Raw genomic sequence first — 14,687 nt, 5'->3', positions numbered from 1 at the left:
TGTCCCTGTTTGAGAACCATATAAGGCTAATTACAAGTGACCTAAACATAGAAACACAAAACATAGAATGCCCACCTCAACTCACGCCCTGACCAACTAAACACATACAAAATAACAGAAAACAGGTCAGGAACGTGACAATTATTTAAATTATACAGCTTTTCCAGGTCTCAAAAGCCCATAGTATATATAGTTAGGCTATAACACAGAAAATAATATGTTTTGTGATAACTGCACTGTGATTTTAATTTTGTTGGGTGAAGTTATAGATTTTTCTTAACGTTAAGGATCCCAATCTCGTTTAAACGTTTAAATGTTCACACCCCTATATTCAACTGATGATTGGAAGAATGCACATTTGACCTTAAGAACTCGCAGGCCGTAGTCCTTCAATCTCTGTAAGGTTGCATCCAAGTTCTGATGATGGTCCTCTTCATCTTTTCCAGTGATGAGGATGTCATCCAGGTAGCATTGCACTCCTGGCAATCCACACAAGATCTGACTCATCGCCCTCTGGAACAGCGCGGGTGCACTACCAAACGGTTGACGACAGTACCTGAAGATCCACTTGTGTGTCACGACGGTCAGCAGCTCTTTTTACTTTTCATACACATACATCTGCGAGCAGGATTTCCAGAAGTCGATTTTGCTCAACTTTTGACCCTCAGCTAAGCCTGCAAAAAGGTTGTCGATGTGTGGTAGCAGATACTGCTCAGCGGACAACACAGGGTTAACTGTGTGTGTTTCTGAATATGTATACTACCGTGCGCCACACTCTCATGCTCCAAGTGCATTCTTCGAGGACGTTCTCTTAAGTACGTTCTTGTGAGGACGAGAGTGTGGAGAACGCATAAATTATTTAATTTGACAAGCACTCCCCCTACTGTATTACCTCACGCTGCATCTCCCCATTCACTGACCCTTCTTCCAGCCAGAACAATGCCTCAGTAGAGACGAAACAAGAAAGCAAACATTATACTTTATTATCAGCTAGATAATCTAAGCCAAAAAAAGATACGTCCTCTCACTGTCTACTGCGTTTATTTTCAGCAAACTTAACATGTGTAAATATTTGTATGAACATAACACGATTCAACAACTGAGACATAAACTGAACAAGTTCCACAGACAGACATGGGACTAACAGAAATATAATAATGTGTCCCTGAACAAAGGGGGAGGGGGTCAAAATCAAAAGAAACAGTCAGTATCTGGCAGCTGCATTAAGTACTGCAGTGCATCTCCTCCTCATGGACTGCACCAGATTTGCCAGTTCTTGCTGTGAGATGGTACCCCACTCTTCCACCAGGGCACCTGCAAGTTCCCGGATATTTTTTGGGGGGAATGGTCCTTGCCCTCACCCTCCGATCCAACAAGTCCCAGACGGGCTCAATGGGATTGAAATCCAGGCTCTTCGCTGGCCATGGCAGAACACTGACATTCCTGTCTTGCAGGAAATCATGCACAGAACGAGCAGTATGGCTGGTGGCATTGTCATGCTGGAGGTTCATGTCAGGATGAGCCTGCAGGAAGGGTACCACATGAGGGAGGAGGATGTCTTCCCTGTAATGCACAGCGTTGAGATTGCCTGCCATGACAACAAGCTCAGTCCGATGATGCTGTGACACATCTTCCCAGACCATGACACACCCTCCACCTCCAAATCTATCCTGCTCCAGAGTACAGGCCTTAGTGTAACGCTCATTCCTTTGACGATAAACGCGAATCCGACCATCACCCCTGGTAAGACAAAATCGCCAGTCCAGTCTGGTCCAGCGACGGTGGGTTTGTGCCCATAGGCAATGTTGTTGCCGGTGATGTCTGGTGAGGACCTGCCTCACAACAGGCCTACAAGCCCTCAGTCCAGCCTCTCTCAGCCTATTGCGGACAGTCTGAGCACTGATGGAGGGATTGTGCGTTCCTGGTGTAACTCGGGCAGTTGTTGTTGCCATCCTGTACCAGTCCCGCAGGTGTGATGTTCGGATGTACCGATCCTGTGCAGGTGTTGTTACACGTGGTCTGCCACTGCGAGGACGATCGGCTATCCGTCCTGTCTCCCTGTAGCACTGTCTTAGGCGTTTCACAGTACGGACATTGCAATTTATTGCCCTGGCCACATCTGCAGTCCTCATGCCTCATTGCAGCATGCCTAAGGCACGTTCATGCAGATGAGCAGGGACTCTGGGCATCTTTCTTTTGGTGTTTTTCAGAGTCAGTAGAAAGGCCTCTTTAGTGTCCTAAGTTTTCATAACTGTGACCTTAATTGCCTACCGCCTGTAAGCTGTTAGTGTCTTAACGACTGTTCCACAGGTTCATATTCATTCATTGTTTATGCTTCATTGAACAAGCATGGGAAACAGTGTTTAACCCCTTTACAATGAAGATCTGTGAAGTTATTTGGATTTTTACAACAGGGTCCTGAAAAAGGGACGTTTCTTTTTTTGTTCCTATGTGAATCGTAAACTAGCTAGTTAACAGGCAAAAATTATCTAAAGCTGATGTTATGCAAGGTAGATGTCAATTCTTTGTGGTTGGCTAGCTAAGAATTCTTCATGTCTAGCCAGTTAGCCCGATTGACTTACCCATTCACTGAACCGTTCTTCTTCTAGCCAGCAAAATGGCAATAGAGACATAAGATACAAACGGTTTACTTCATAACTATGAGCTAGCTATATGTGAATCATAATCATGTAGCTAGCCAGATAGTATAACAAGCTAAAATGACCTAAAACCAATATTATCCAAGGTAGATAGATGTCAATTCTTTGTGGGTAGCTAGCTAACAATTCTTTGTGACTATCTGGCTAGCTAACAGTAGTAGCTAGCCAGTTAGCTCTATTGACTTTACGACATACGTACTCACACTACAGTGGGTATTGTAGCCAGGTAACCATGCCAAAATTAACACAGCATGTACAGTTGAAGTCGGAAGTTTACATACACCTCAGCCAAATAAATTTAAACTCAGTTTTTCACAATTCCTGACATTTAATCCTAGTAACAATTCCCTGTCTTAGGTCAGTTAGGATCACCACTTTATTTTAAGAATGTGAAATGTCAGAATAATAGTAAGGGGAATGATTTATTTCAGCTTTTATTTCTTTCATCACATTCCCATTGGGTCAGAAGTTTACCTGCACCTGGTGTGTGCATCCGGTTTGGGGCGAGCGGTCGCATTTGCATTCGCTCTGCATTCGCTCTGCAGGTAGTATAACTTTTATAACTTTTCATTACATTTCATTATAGTACAACGATTTAATTTGTCCAACCTTAGCAATTTCTTCTTAACTAGCTACATAGCCGTCTGTGTATCAAAGATAACTGCGTAATTATCGTATTTCGTCGTCTCGTTGTCCACTGCTATCTGCCCAGCAGCTAGCTAACGTCCACCGTCTACCGAATAGTAGTATAACTTTTCATTACATTTCATTATAGTACAACGGTCTGATTTTCATTTTCATTACAGTACAACGGTTTGATTTGTTTGATCTTAGCTAGCTACATAGCCGTCTTTTATCAAACATAATTGCGTCGTTATTGAGGTTCGCTAGCGAGCTATTTTCGTTCGAAATTAACGCAACGTAGCCATCACTGCTAGCTAGCCAGCTTGCCACCGAAGAGCATTGTAGAAACGATTACAATACAACGGAACGACTTGTTTTGTGTAGTGTTAGCTAGCTACATAGTTTTCTTTGCTAGCTTTGTATCTAAGATAATTGTGTAACTTTGAGTAATTATCGGTTAGCTAGCCAGCTAGTTTCGCCTGCCGCGCTGCTGTCCTCCTACCTAGCCAACACTGCTAGCTAACACTGCTAGCTAGCCAACTTCTACCGAATAGCAGCACTGTAGAAACTTACATTACAACGGAACGACTTGATTAGCGTAGTGTTAGCTAGTTGTCTTTGCTGTCCTTGTATCCATGATAATTGTGTAGTTTAGAGAAATTTAGAGAAACTGTCGAGGTCACCTAGCCAGCTTCACTTTCAACAACGCAGCTACTGCTAGCCAGGCTACTTCACCAGCCAGCAGTACTATATCATTTTAGTCAATAAGATTTGTAATTTTATTGATTTTTTGCTACGTAAGCTTAACTTTCTGAACATTCGAGACGTGTAGCCCACTTGTCATTCTAATCTCCTTTGCTTTAGCGTAGCCTCTTCTGTAGCCTGTCAAATATGTGTCTGTCTATCCCTGTTCTCTCCTCTCTGCACAGACCATACAAACGCCTCACACCGCGTGGCCGCGCCCACCCTAACCTGGTGGTCCCAGCCCGCACGACCCACGTGGAGTTCCAGGTCTCCGGTAGCCTCTGGAACTGCCGATCCGCGGCCAACAAGGCAGAGCTCATCTCAGCCTATGCCTCCCTCCAGTCCCTCGACTTCTTGGCACTGACGGAAACATGGCTCACCACAGATAACACTGCTACTCCTACTGCTCTCTCTTCGTCTGCCCACGTGTTCTCGCACACCCCGAGAGCTTCTGGTCAGCGGGGTGGTGGCACCGGGATCCTCATCTCTCCCAAGTGGTCATTCTCTCTTTCTCCCCTTACCCATCTGTCTATCGCCTCCTTTGAATTCCATGCTGTCACAGTTACCAGCCCTTTCAAGCTTAACATCCTTATCATTTATCGCCCTCCAGGTTCCCTTGGAGAGTTCATCAATGAGCTTGATGCCTTGATAAGCTCCTTTCCTGAGGACGGCTCACCTCTCACAGTTCTGGGTGACTTTAACCTCCCCATGTCTACCTTTGACTCATTCCTCTCTGCCTCCTTCTTTCCACTCCTCTCCTCTTTTGACCTCACCCTCTCACCTTCCCCCCCTACTCACAAGGCAGGCAATACGCTTGACCTCATCTTTACTAGATGCTGTTCTTCCACTAACCTCATTGCAACTCCCCTCCAAGTCTCCGACCACTACCTTGTATCCTTTTCCCTCTCGCTCTCGTCCAACACTTCCCACACTGCCCCTACTCGGATGGTATCGCGCCGTCCCAACCTTCGCTCTCTCTCCCCCGCTACTCTCTCCTCTTCCATCCTATCATCTCTTCCCTCTGCCCAAACCTTCTCCAACCTATCTCCTGATTCTGCCTCCTCAACCCTCCTCTCCTCCCTTTCTGCATCCTTTGACTCTCTATGTCCCCTATCCTCCAGGCCGGCTCGGTCCTCCCCTCCCGCTCCGTGGCTCGACGACTCATTGCGAGCTCACAGAACAGGGCTCCGGGCAGCCGAGCGGAAATGGAGGAAAACTCGCCTCCCTGCGGACCTGGCATCCTTTCACTCCCTCCTCTCTACATTTTCCTCTTCTGTCTCTGCTGCTAAAGCCACTTTCTACCACTCTAAATTCCAAGCATCTGCCTCTAACCCTAGGAAGCTCTTTGCCACCTTCTCCTCCCTCCTGAATCCTCCTCCCCCTCCCCCCCCCTCCTCCCTCTCTGCAGACGACTTCGTCAACCATTTTGAAAAGAAGGTCGACGACATCCGATCCTCGTTTGCTAAGTCAAACGACACCGCTGGTTCTGCTCACACTGCCCTACCCTGTGCTTTGACCTCTTTCTCTCCCCTCTCTCCAGATGAAATCTCGCGTCTTGTGACGGCCGGCCGCCCAACAACCTGCCCGCTTGACCCTATCCCCTCCTCTCTTCTCCAGACCATTTCCGGAGACCTTCTCCCTTACCTCACCTCGCTCATCAACTCATCCCTGACCGCTGGCTACGTCCCTTCCGTCTTCAAGAGAGCGAGAGTTGCACCCCTTCTGAAAAAACCTACACTCGATCCCTCCGATGTCAACAACTACAGACCAGTATCCCTTCTTTCTTTTCTCTCCAAAACTCTTGAACGTGCCGTCCTTGGCCAGCTCTCCTGCTATCTCTCTCAGAATGACCTTCTTGATCCAAATCAGTCAGGTTTCAAGACTAGTCACTCAACTGAGACTGCTCTTCTCTGTATCACGGAGGCGCTCCGCACTGCTAAAGCTAACTCTCTTTCCTCTGCTCTCATCCTTCTAGACCTATCGGCTGCCTTCGATACTGTGAACCATCAGATCCTCCTCTCCACCCTCTCCGAGTTGGGCATCTCCGGCGCGGCCCACGCTTGGATTGCGTCCTACCTGACAGGTCGCTCCTACCAGGTGGCGTGGCGAGAATCTGTCTCCTCACCACGCGCTCTCACCACTGGTGTCCCCCAGGGCTCTGTTCTAGGCCCTCTCCTATTCTCGCTATACACCAAGTCACTTGGCTCTGTCATAACCTCACATGGTCTCTCCTATCATTGCTATGCAGACGACACACAACTAATCTTCTCCTTTCCCCCTTCTGATGACCAGGTGGCGAATCGCATCTCTGCATGTCTGGCAGACATATCAGTGTGGATGACGGATCACCACCTCAAGCTGAACCTCGGCAAGACGGAGCTGCTCTTCCTCCCGGGGAAGGACTGCCCGTTCCATGATCTCGCCATCACGGTTGACAACTCCATTGTGTCCTCCTCCCAGAGCGCTAAGAACCTTGGCGTGATCCTGGACAACACCCTGTCGTTCTCAACTAACATCAAGGCGGTGGCCCGTTCCTGTAGGTTCATGCTCTACAACATCCGCAGAGTACGACCCTGCCTCACACAGGAAGCGGCGCAGGTCCTAATCCAGGCACTTGTCATCTCCCGTCTGGATTACTGCAACTCGCTGTTGGCTGGGCTCCCTGCCTGTGCCATCAAACCCCTACAACTCATCCAGAACGCCGCAGCCCGTCTGGTGTTCAACCTTCCCAAGTTCTCTCACGTCACCCCGCTCCTCCGCTCTCTCCACTGGCTTCCAGTTGAAGCTCGCATCCGCTACAAGACCATGGTGCTTGCCTACGGAGCTGTGAGGGGAACGGCACCTCAGTACCTTCAGGCTCTGATCAGGCCCTACACCCAAACAAGGGCACTGCGTTCATCCACCTCTGGCCTGCTCGCCTCCCTACCACTGAGGAAGTACAGTTCCCGCTCAGCCCAATCAAAACTGTTCGCTGCTCTGGCACCCCAATGGTGGAACAAACTCCCTCACGACGCCAGGACAGCGGAGTCAATCACCACCTTCCGGAGACACCTGAAACCCCACCTCTTCAAGGAATACCTAGGATAGGATAAAGCAATCCTTCTGCCCCCCCCCCCCCCCCTTAAAAGATGTAGATGCACTATTGTAAAGTGGCTGTTCCACTGGATGTCATTAGGTGAATGCACCAATTTGTAAGTCGCTCTGGATAAGAGCGTCTGCTAAATGACTTAAATGTAAATGTAAATGTACCTAAACTCAATTAGTATTTGGTAGCATTGCCTTTAAATTGTTTAACTTGTTTAAATTGTTTAACTTCCACAAGCTTCCCACAATAAGTTGGGTGAATTTTGGCCCATTCCTCCAGACAGAGCTGGTGTAACTGAGTCAGGTTTGTAGGCCTCCTTGCTCACACACACTTTTTCAGTTTTCCCCACAAATGTTCTATAGGATTGAGGTCAGGGCTTTGTGATGGCCACTCCAATACCTTGACTTTGTTGTCCTTAAGCCATTTTTCCACAACTTTGGAAGTACGCTTGGGGTCATTGTCCATTTGGAAGACCCATTTGCGACCAAGCTTTAACTTCCTGACTGATATCTTGAGATGATGCTTCAATATATCCACATAATTTTCTTTCCTCATGACGCCATCTATTTTGTGATGTGCACCAGTCCCTCCTACAGCAAAGCTGCAACCCCCGTGCTTAACGGTTGGGATGGTGTTCTTCGGCTTGCAAGCCTCCCCCTTTTTCCTCCAAACATAATGATGGTCATTATGGCCAAACAGTTGTTTTTAAGTTTCATCAGACCAGAGGACATTTCTCCAAAATGTGCCATCTTTGTCCTCATGTGCTGTTGCAAACTGTAGTCTGCTTTTTTATGGCGGTTTTGGAACAGTGGCTTCTTTCTTACTGAGCGGCCTTTCAGGTTATGTCTCTATAGGACTAGTTTTAGGTCCTTTGCCGTTGTTCTGGGATTGATTTGCACTTCTCTAGGAGACAGAATGTGTCTCCTTCCTGAGTGGTATGACGGCTGCGTGGTCCCATGGTGTTCATACTTGCGTACTATTGTTTGTACAGATGAACGTGGTACCTTCAGGCGTTTGGAAATTGCTCCCAAGGATGAACCAGACTTGTGGGGGTCCACAATTTTTTTTCTGAGGTCTTGGCTGATTTCTTTTGATTTTCCCATGATGTCAAGCAAAGAGGCACTGAGTTTGAAGGTAGTGCCTTGAAATACATCCACAGGTACACCTCCAATTGACTCAAAAGATGTCAATTCGTCTATCAGAAGCTTCTAAAGGCATGACATAATTTTCTGGTATTTTCAAAGCTGTTTAACCTGTCTAGGACTGGGGTGCCGCTACATTCCACTGAAAAGGCAGAGCCGCGAAATTAAAAAAATATATGTTTTTTTAAATATTTAACTTTCACACATTAAAGTCCAATACAGCTAATGAAAGACACAGATCGTGTGAATCCAGCCAACATGTCCGATTTTTAAAATGTTTTACAGGGAAGACACAATATGTAAAGATATAAATCTATTAGCTAAACTCATTAGCATAAGACACCATCTTTTATTTGTCCACCAACACCAGTAGCTATCACCAATTCGGCTAAACTAAGATATTGATAGCCACTAACCAAGAAAAAAACTCAGATGACAGTCTGATAACATATTTATGGTATAGGATAGGTTTTGTTAGAAAAATGTGCATATTTCAGGTAGATGTCATAGTTTGCAATTGCACCCACCGTCAGAAATGGACTAGAATAAATATATAGAGCAACGTGTTTACCTAATTACTAATCATCAAACATTTCGTAAAAATACACAGCATACACTAATCGAAAGACACAGATCCTGTGAATACAGACAATATTTCAGATTTTCTAAGTGTCTTACAGCGAAAACACAATAAATCGTTATATTAGCATACCACATATGCAAACATTACCAGAGCATTGATTCTAGCCAAAGAGAGCGATAACGTAAACATCGCCAAAATATATTAATTTTTTCACTAACCTTCTCAGAATTCTTCCGATGACACTCCTGTAACATCATATTACACAATCCATATACAGTTTGTTCGAAAATGTGCATATTTAGCCACCAAAATCATGGTTAGACAATGACAAAAGTTGCCCAGCTGGTCAGACAATGTCGTGCGCCATATTAGACAGTGATCTAGTCGTATACATAAATACTCATAAACGTGACTAAAAAATATAGGGTGGACAGCGATTGATAGACAATTTAATTCTTAATACAATCGCTGATTTACATTTTTTAAATTATCCTTACTTTTCAATACAGTTTGCGCCAAGCGAAGCTACGTCAAACAAGATGGCGTCCTAAGCGATTAACATTTCGACAGAAACACGATTTATCATAATAAATTGTTCCTACTTTGAGCTGTTCTTCCATCAGAATCTTGGGCAAAGAATCCTTTCTTGGGTCTAATCGTCTTTTGGTCGAAAGCTGTCCTCTTGCCATGTATAAATGCCCATTGCGTTCGGCATGAACTGGAACCGTGCCCAGAGATTCACAGTGTCTCAGAAATAAATGTCCCAAAATCGCACTAAACGGAAATAAATTGCTATAAAACGGTTTAAATTAACTACCTTATGATGTTTTTAACTCCTATAACGAGTAGAAACATGACCGGAGAAATATAACTGGCTTCACTAGTGCTTGGAAAAAGTGCAGGTCGGTGTCCTCCGCGCGCCTGACGCAGCTGGAAAAGAGTTCCTACCTACACGTGTTTTTGTTTTATAGTGGCTGTGATTGGGCAATCGATACCATTCAAATCGTCATCACGTAAAGGCATCCAGGGGAAGACGTAAGCAGTGTCTGTATACTCATAGCAATAACAGTGGCCTTTTAACTGACTCCAGATCAGGGGCCAAAATGTGTGAAATCTGACTCCATGTCAGGGAAATTGCTGTAGAATGAGTTCTGTTCCACTCAGAGACAAAATTTCAACGGCTATAGAAACTAGAGACTGTTTTCTATCCAATAATAATAATAATATGCATATTGTACGATCAAGAATTTAGTAGGAAGCCGTTTCAAAAATTACACGATTTACATAAATAGTGACAACAGCACCCCCTAGCCTCAACAGGTTAAAGGCATGGTCAACTTAGTGTATGTAAACTTCTGACATCATCAAATTCTAGCCCCAAAATACTTTTTGCCCTTGGAACGCTGAGCTCCCCACGTTATTTTCCTATGGAAAGGCATGCCTGTCTATTTCGCCAAATATCTCACAATGTGTATATTAAAAAAAATCTAATCGGGCACCATTTTAATCAGGAGAATTTCCTCTTTGTAATTATGTTCAGTTCAACCATTTATCCAGAATGTGATCATCTCAACACACATTAGCCATAATGCTCTGCATCACAACTACGGTAAGTATCGAGGTGCAAATGGTACAACCCTAATACATAATATAGATGATCTGGTTTCAACACAAACCAGATCATCTATCATTTGTAATCCAATTGTATAGTGGGCTAGTCTGTAACTATAACCTTTATAAAGGTATCACGGAAGTTTGTTTTATTTCAAGGGCATTTGGTGTATCACATTGCGAGTAAGCCTATAATTTTGTGGAATTCTGCTATTTGCATAAAGTTTACCTGGATACCATGCCATTAGTAGGGTTGATTTATTTTTATAAATATTATATTATGAACCCTATTTGTCGCAGTAGGCAATTAGTATGTTATGAATTCAAACATTTGCAGATTTTTCACCCAATGTTATATGCTTATTTCTGAAAAGATAAAGTTGGATATAACTATTGCCTCTGAACCCATGTATGGATCACTGGATAACCACTGGTCAGGACTACGTTGTGGTGTTAAATTCACTACAGAATTGAGGTAGGCATGTGACAGCTAATAGTTTGTTGCTGTGTGTGAGTTCTACATGTTGACGCTTCCTCCTTTTCTTTTTCTCTTTCATTTCTATCAAAATCTTGTTTTTAGAGGCTAATATGAAGACATCAATGGGCAAGCCGGACCCTGGAAAGCTTCTGGAATCCTCCCATGTTGTTTGAAGCCTAAGGCAGGACCAAACCATTGACAGTGAAGACACACACACACACACACACACACACACACACACACACACACACACACACACACACACACACACACACACACACACACACACACACACACACACACACACACACACACACACACACACACACACACACACCACAGAGATGGGTTTGGACCAGCCCTGCTTGGATATGGTGGTGCAAAGGCCCTTTCTGGGTGCAACATGTAATAGGCACCGCCACCAGAACCTGCGCAGAAAGATGAGGCCCATACGAATCCTGGGTTTTGTATTCAGCCTGGTAGCCATAAGCGCTATCTCCTTTTCCTTCAGTGCCTTGACCTGGAGCTCAGGGACCTACTCAGAGCCGCTCCGGCCCCAGGAGGCCATCCTTCAGTCTGGCCCAACTCCACACAGGACTCTACTTTCCACACAGCACCAGAGGGACCCCAATGTCTCAGCCGACATTCCCGTGGCAATGAGGTCTTCGGCAGACGGCAACGAGAGCCAGGGGGACTACCCCACGGACCTGTTCACCCTGGAGGAGAGGCGCCAGGGCGCTGTGGTGCTCCACATGTTTGGGATGCTGTACATGTTCATCTCTTTAGCCATTGTGTGTGATGAGTTCTTTGTGCCCGCTCTGACAGTCATCACAGAGAAGCTGGCCATCTCTGATGATGTGGCGGGGGCCACCTTTATGGCGGCAGGCGGGTCGGCGCCGGAGCTCTTCACTTCAGTCATTGGTGTATTCGTCTCCCACAGCAATGTGGGCATCGGGACCATTGTGGGCTCAGCTGTCTTCAACATTCTCTTTGTCATTGGAATGTGCGCCATCTTCTCCAGGGAGATCCTCAATCTGACCTGGTGGCCCCTCTTCCGTGACGTCTCCTTCTACATCATGGACCTGATCATGCTCATCTGTTTCTTCCTGGATAACTACATCTCCTATTGGGAAAGTATTGTGCTACTTTCAGCCTATGCCGCCTATGTGATCTTTATGAAGTTCAACAGCAACGTGGAGGGCTTCGTGAAAGGCTGCATGAACAAGAATCAAGTGGTGGAGGTGGAAGTGCAGCCCAAGGTGAGTCTGTTAATCTATTTCCCTATTTTTCTTCATCTCTCTTTCCCGACAGAGCTTCATCACCATTTCCTCTGCCTTTCTATCTTTCAAATGAATGTGACCATTTGAATCTAGCGGTTAGAATCTCAGATCACAGTATTGTACAAAACAACAATAGACAAATGCAACAATAAAAAGTTGTCTCTGTGACGTTACCAGGTAACGGATAGACTTGACCTTTTATGGGATAACCCCCCCCCCCCCCTCCATTTAATAAAAAAAATGTTTAATCTTAATTTAACTAGGCAAGTAAGTTAAGAACAAATTCTTATTTACAATGACGGCCTACCCCTGCCAAACACTAACGCGGATGATGCTGGGCCAAATGTGCGCCACCCTATGGGACTCCAAATCACGGCTGGTTGTAATACAGCTTGAAATCAAACCAGGGTCTGTTGTGACGCCTCTAGCACTGAGATGCAGTGCCTTAGACCGCTACACCACTCGGGAGCCCCATCCCAAGCCACCAACCCACTACACACACGCACATGCTCACACACACAGCCTATTCACACACACAGATCAATTCATAATAAATCAGTCAACTGAGGAAGTGATACCCTTTTTTCTATTAGAATATCAGGTTACTTCCTGAATTGACTGACTGACCTGAATTGACTGACTGACTAGATTTCAATTTTTTTCAATATTTATTCAATTTTGGACTTGGTTAGGCCTATGACCTATAGACTGCAGGTGTCGTTTAAATGCTTTGAATGCTTACCATGTGCTCTGAAATGAAAAGTTTGTATTTCATGATTGTTTTATTTTATTTAACCTTTATTTAACTAGGCAAGTTAGATAAGAACAAATTCTTATTTACAATGACGGCCTATTTTATGAGTACAACCAATAAATTATTGTGAAAATGCAGTCAGAGCTCCCAGAACTCCCTCTACAGGTGATTTGGTGGACATGCACGGTGCATGCATGGTGCAAGTAAAAACAAATCCTCAAACCTCAAAATGCAAGTTTTGAAATTACAACAATACTCCAACACACTAAGCCCTCTACTACACTATAGATTGTTTTAAAGGTAGTCTGAACAAGGCCAACATATGGCTTTTGATGAATTTCTCAATCAATTTAGGCTCCAATGACTTTTTCCACATTTTGTTATGCTGCAGCCTGAATTTAAAATGGTTTAAATTGAGATTTTCTGTCACATAATGTCACAGTGGAATTAGGTTTTTCTAAATTATTACAAGTTACACTGAAAATATAAACGGAAAATGTAAAGTGTTGATCCCATGTTTCATGAGCTGAAATAAAAGATCCCAGAAATGTTGAATATGTACAAAAATAGTATTTCTCTCTAAATGTGTGCAGAAATTTGTTTACATTCCTTATTCCTTTGCCAAGATAATCCATCCACTTTACAGGTGTGGTATATCAAGTAGCAGTTTAAACAGCATGATCATTACACAGGTGCACCTTGTGCTGGGGACAATAAAAGGCCACTTTTTTTTTTGCAGTTTGTCACAAAATACAATGTCACAGATGTCTAGAATTTTTAGGGAGCGTGGAATTGGCATGCCAACTGCAGGAATGTCCACCAGAGCTGTTGCCAGATAATTGAATGTTCATTTATCTATAAGCTGCCTCCAATGTCGTTTTTAGAGAATTTCGCAGTACGTCCAACTGGCCTCACAACTGCAGACCACGTGTAACTATGCCAGCCCAGGACTTCCAATTCTGGCTTCTTCACCTGCGGGATCGTCTGAGACCAGCCACCCGGACAGTTGATGAAAGTGGGTTTGCACAACCGAAGAATTTCTGCAAAAAGTGTCAGAAACCAAGCTCATAACCAAGCTGGTCGTCCTCACCAGAGTCTTGACCTGACTGCAGTCTGGCCTTTGATGGCCACTGGAGAAGTCTACACTTCATGGATGAATCCCGGTTTCAACTGTACCGGGCAGATGGCAGACAGCGTGTATGGCGTCCTGGAAGCGGACAATGTCCCAGTTCTTCCATGGCCTGCATACTCACCAGAGATATAACCCATTGAGTATGTTTGAGATGCTCTGGATCGACATGTACAACAGCGTGTTCCAGTTCCCACCAATTTCCAGGAACTTCGCACAGCCACTGAAGAGGAGTGGGACAACACAGGCCACTTAGATGAACTGTAACTCAGTAAAATCTTGAAAATTGTGTTTATATTTTTGTTCAGTGTCATTAAAAATGATAGCTAAAATGTTCGGAGTCAATAAGTATTCAACCGTTTTATTATGGCAAGTCTAAATACACTACATGACCAAAGGTATGTGGATACCTGCTCGTCGAACATCTCATTGCAAAATCCTGGGCATTAATATGGAGTTGGTCCCCTCCCTTTGTTGCTATAACAGCCTCCACTCTTTTGGGAAGGCTTTCCACTAGATAATGGAACACACCTGTGAGACTTGCTTCCATTCAGCCACAAGAGCATAAGTGAGGTCGGGCACTGATGTTGGGTGATT

General features: G+C 44.8%; 1 protein-coding gene across 8 annotated transcripts in view; it reads left to right on the top strand.

Annotated features, from left to right (window-relative positions):
- Positions 1-14,687, top strand: part of LOC129865649 (sodium/potassium/calcium exchanger 2-like) — a 202,118-nt gene that overhangs the window by 20,658 nt on the left and 166,773 nt on the right. For 7 of the 8 annotated variants that reach the window (XM_055938585.1, XM_055938587.1, XM_055938590.1 and 4 more), the window contains exons 2-3: positions 11,030-11,158; positions 11,265-12,186. In XM_055938585.1, coding sequence (XP_055794560.1) covers positions 11,272-12,186 — 915 coding nt within the window. In that variant the 5' untranslated portion in view covers positions 11,030-11,158; positions 11,265-11,271. Of the gene's footprint in view, positions 1-446; positions 584-11,029; positions 11,159-11,264; positions 12,187-14,687 lie in introns of all 8 variants that reach the window. The other variant, XM_055938584.1, reaches the window with a different exon arrangement.

Source organism: Salvelinus fontinalis, chromosome 11 (assembly GCF_029448725.1).
Source record: "Salvelinus fontinalis isolate EN_2023a chromosome 11, ASM2944872v1, whole genome shotgun sequence".
Taxonomy (NCBI): Eukaryota; Metazoa; Chordata; class Actinopteri; order Salmoniformes; family Salmonidae; genus Salvelinus; species Salvelinus fontinalis.
This window is presented reverse-complemented; position numbering and strand designations above follow the sequence as displayed.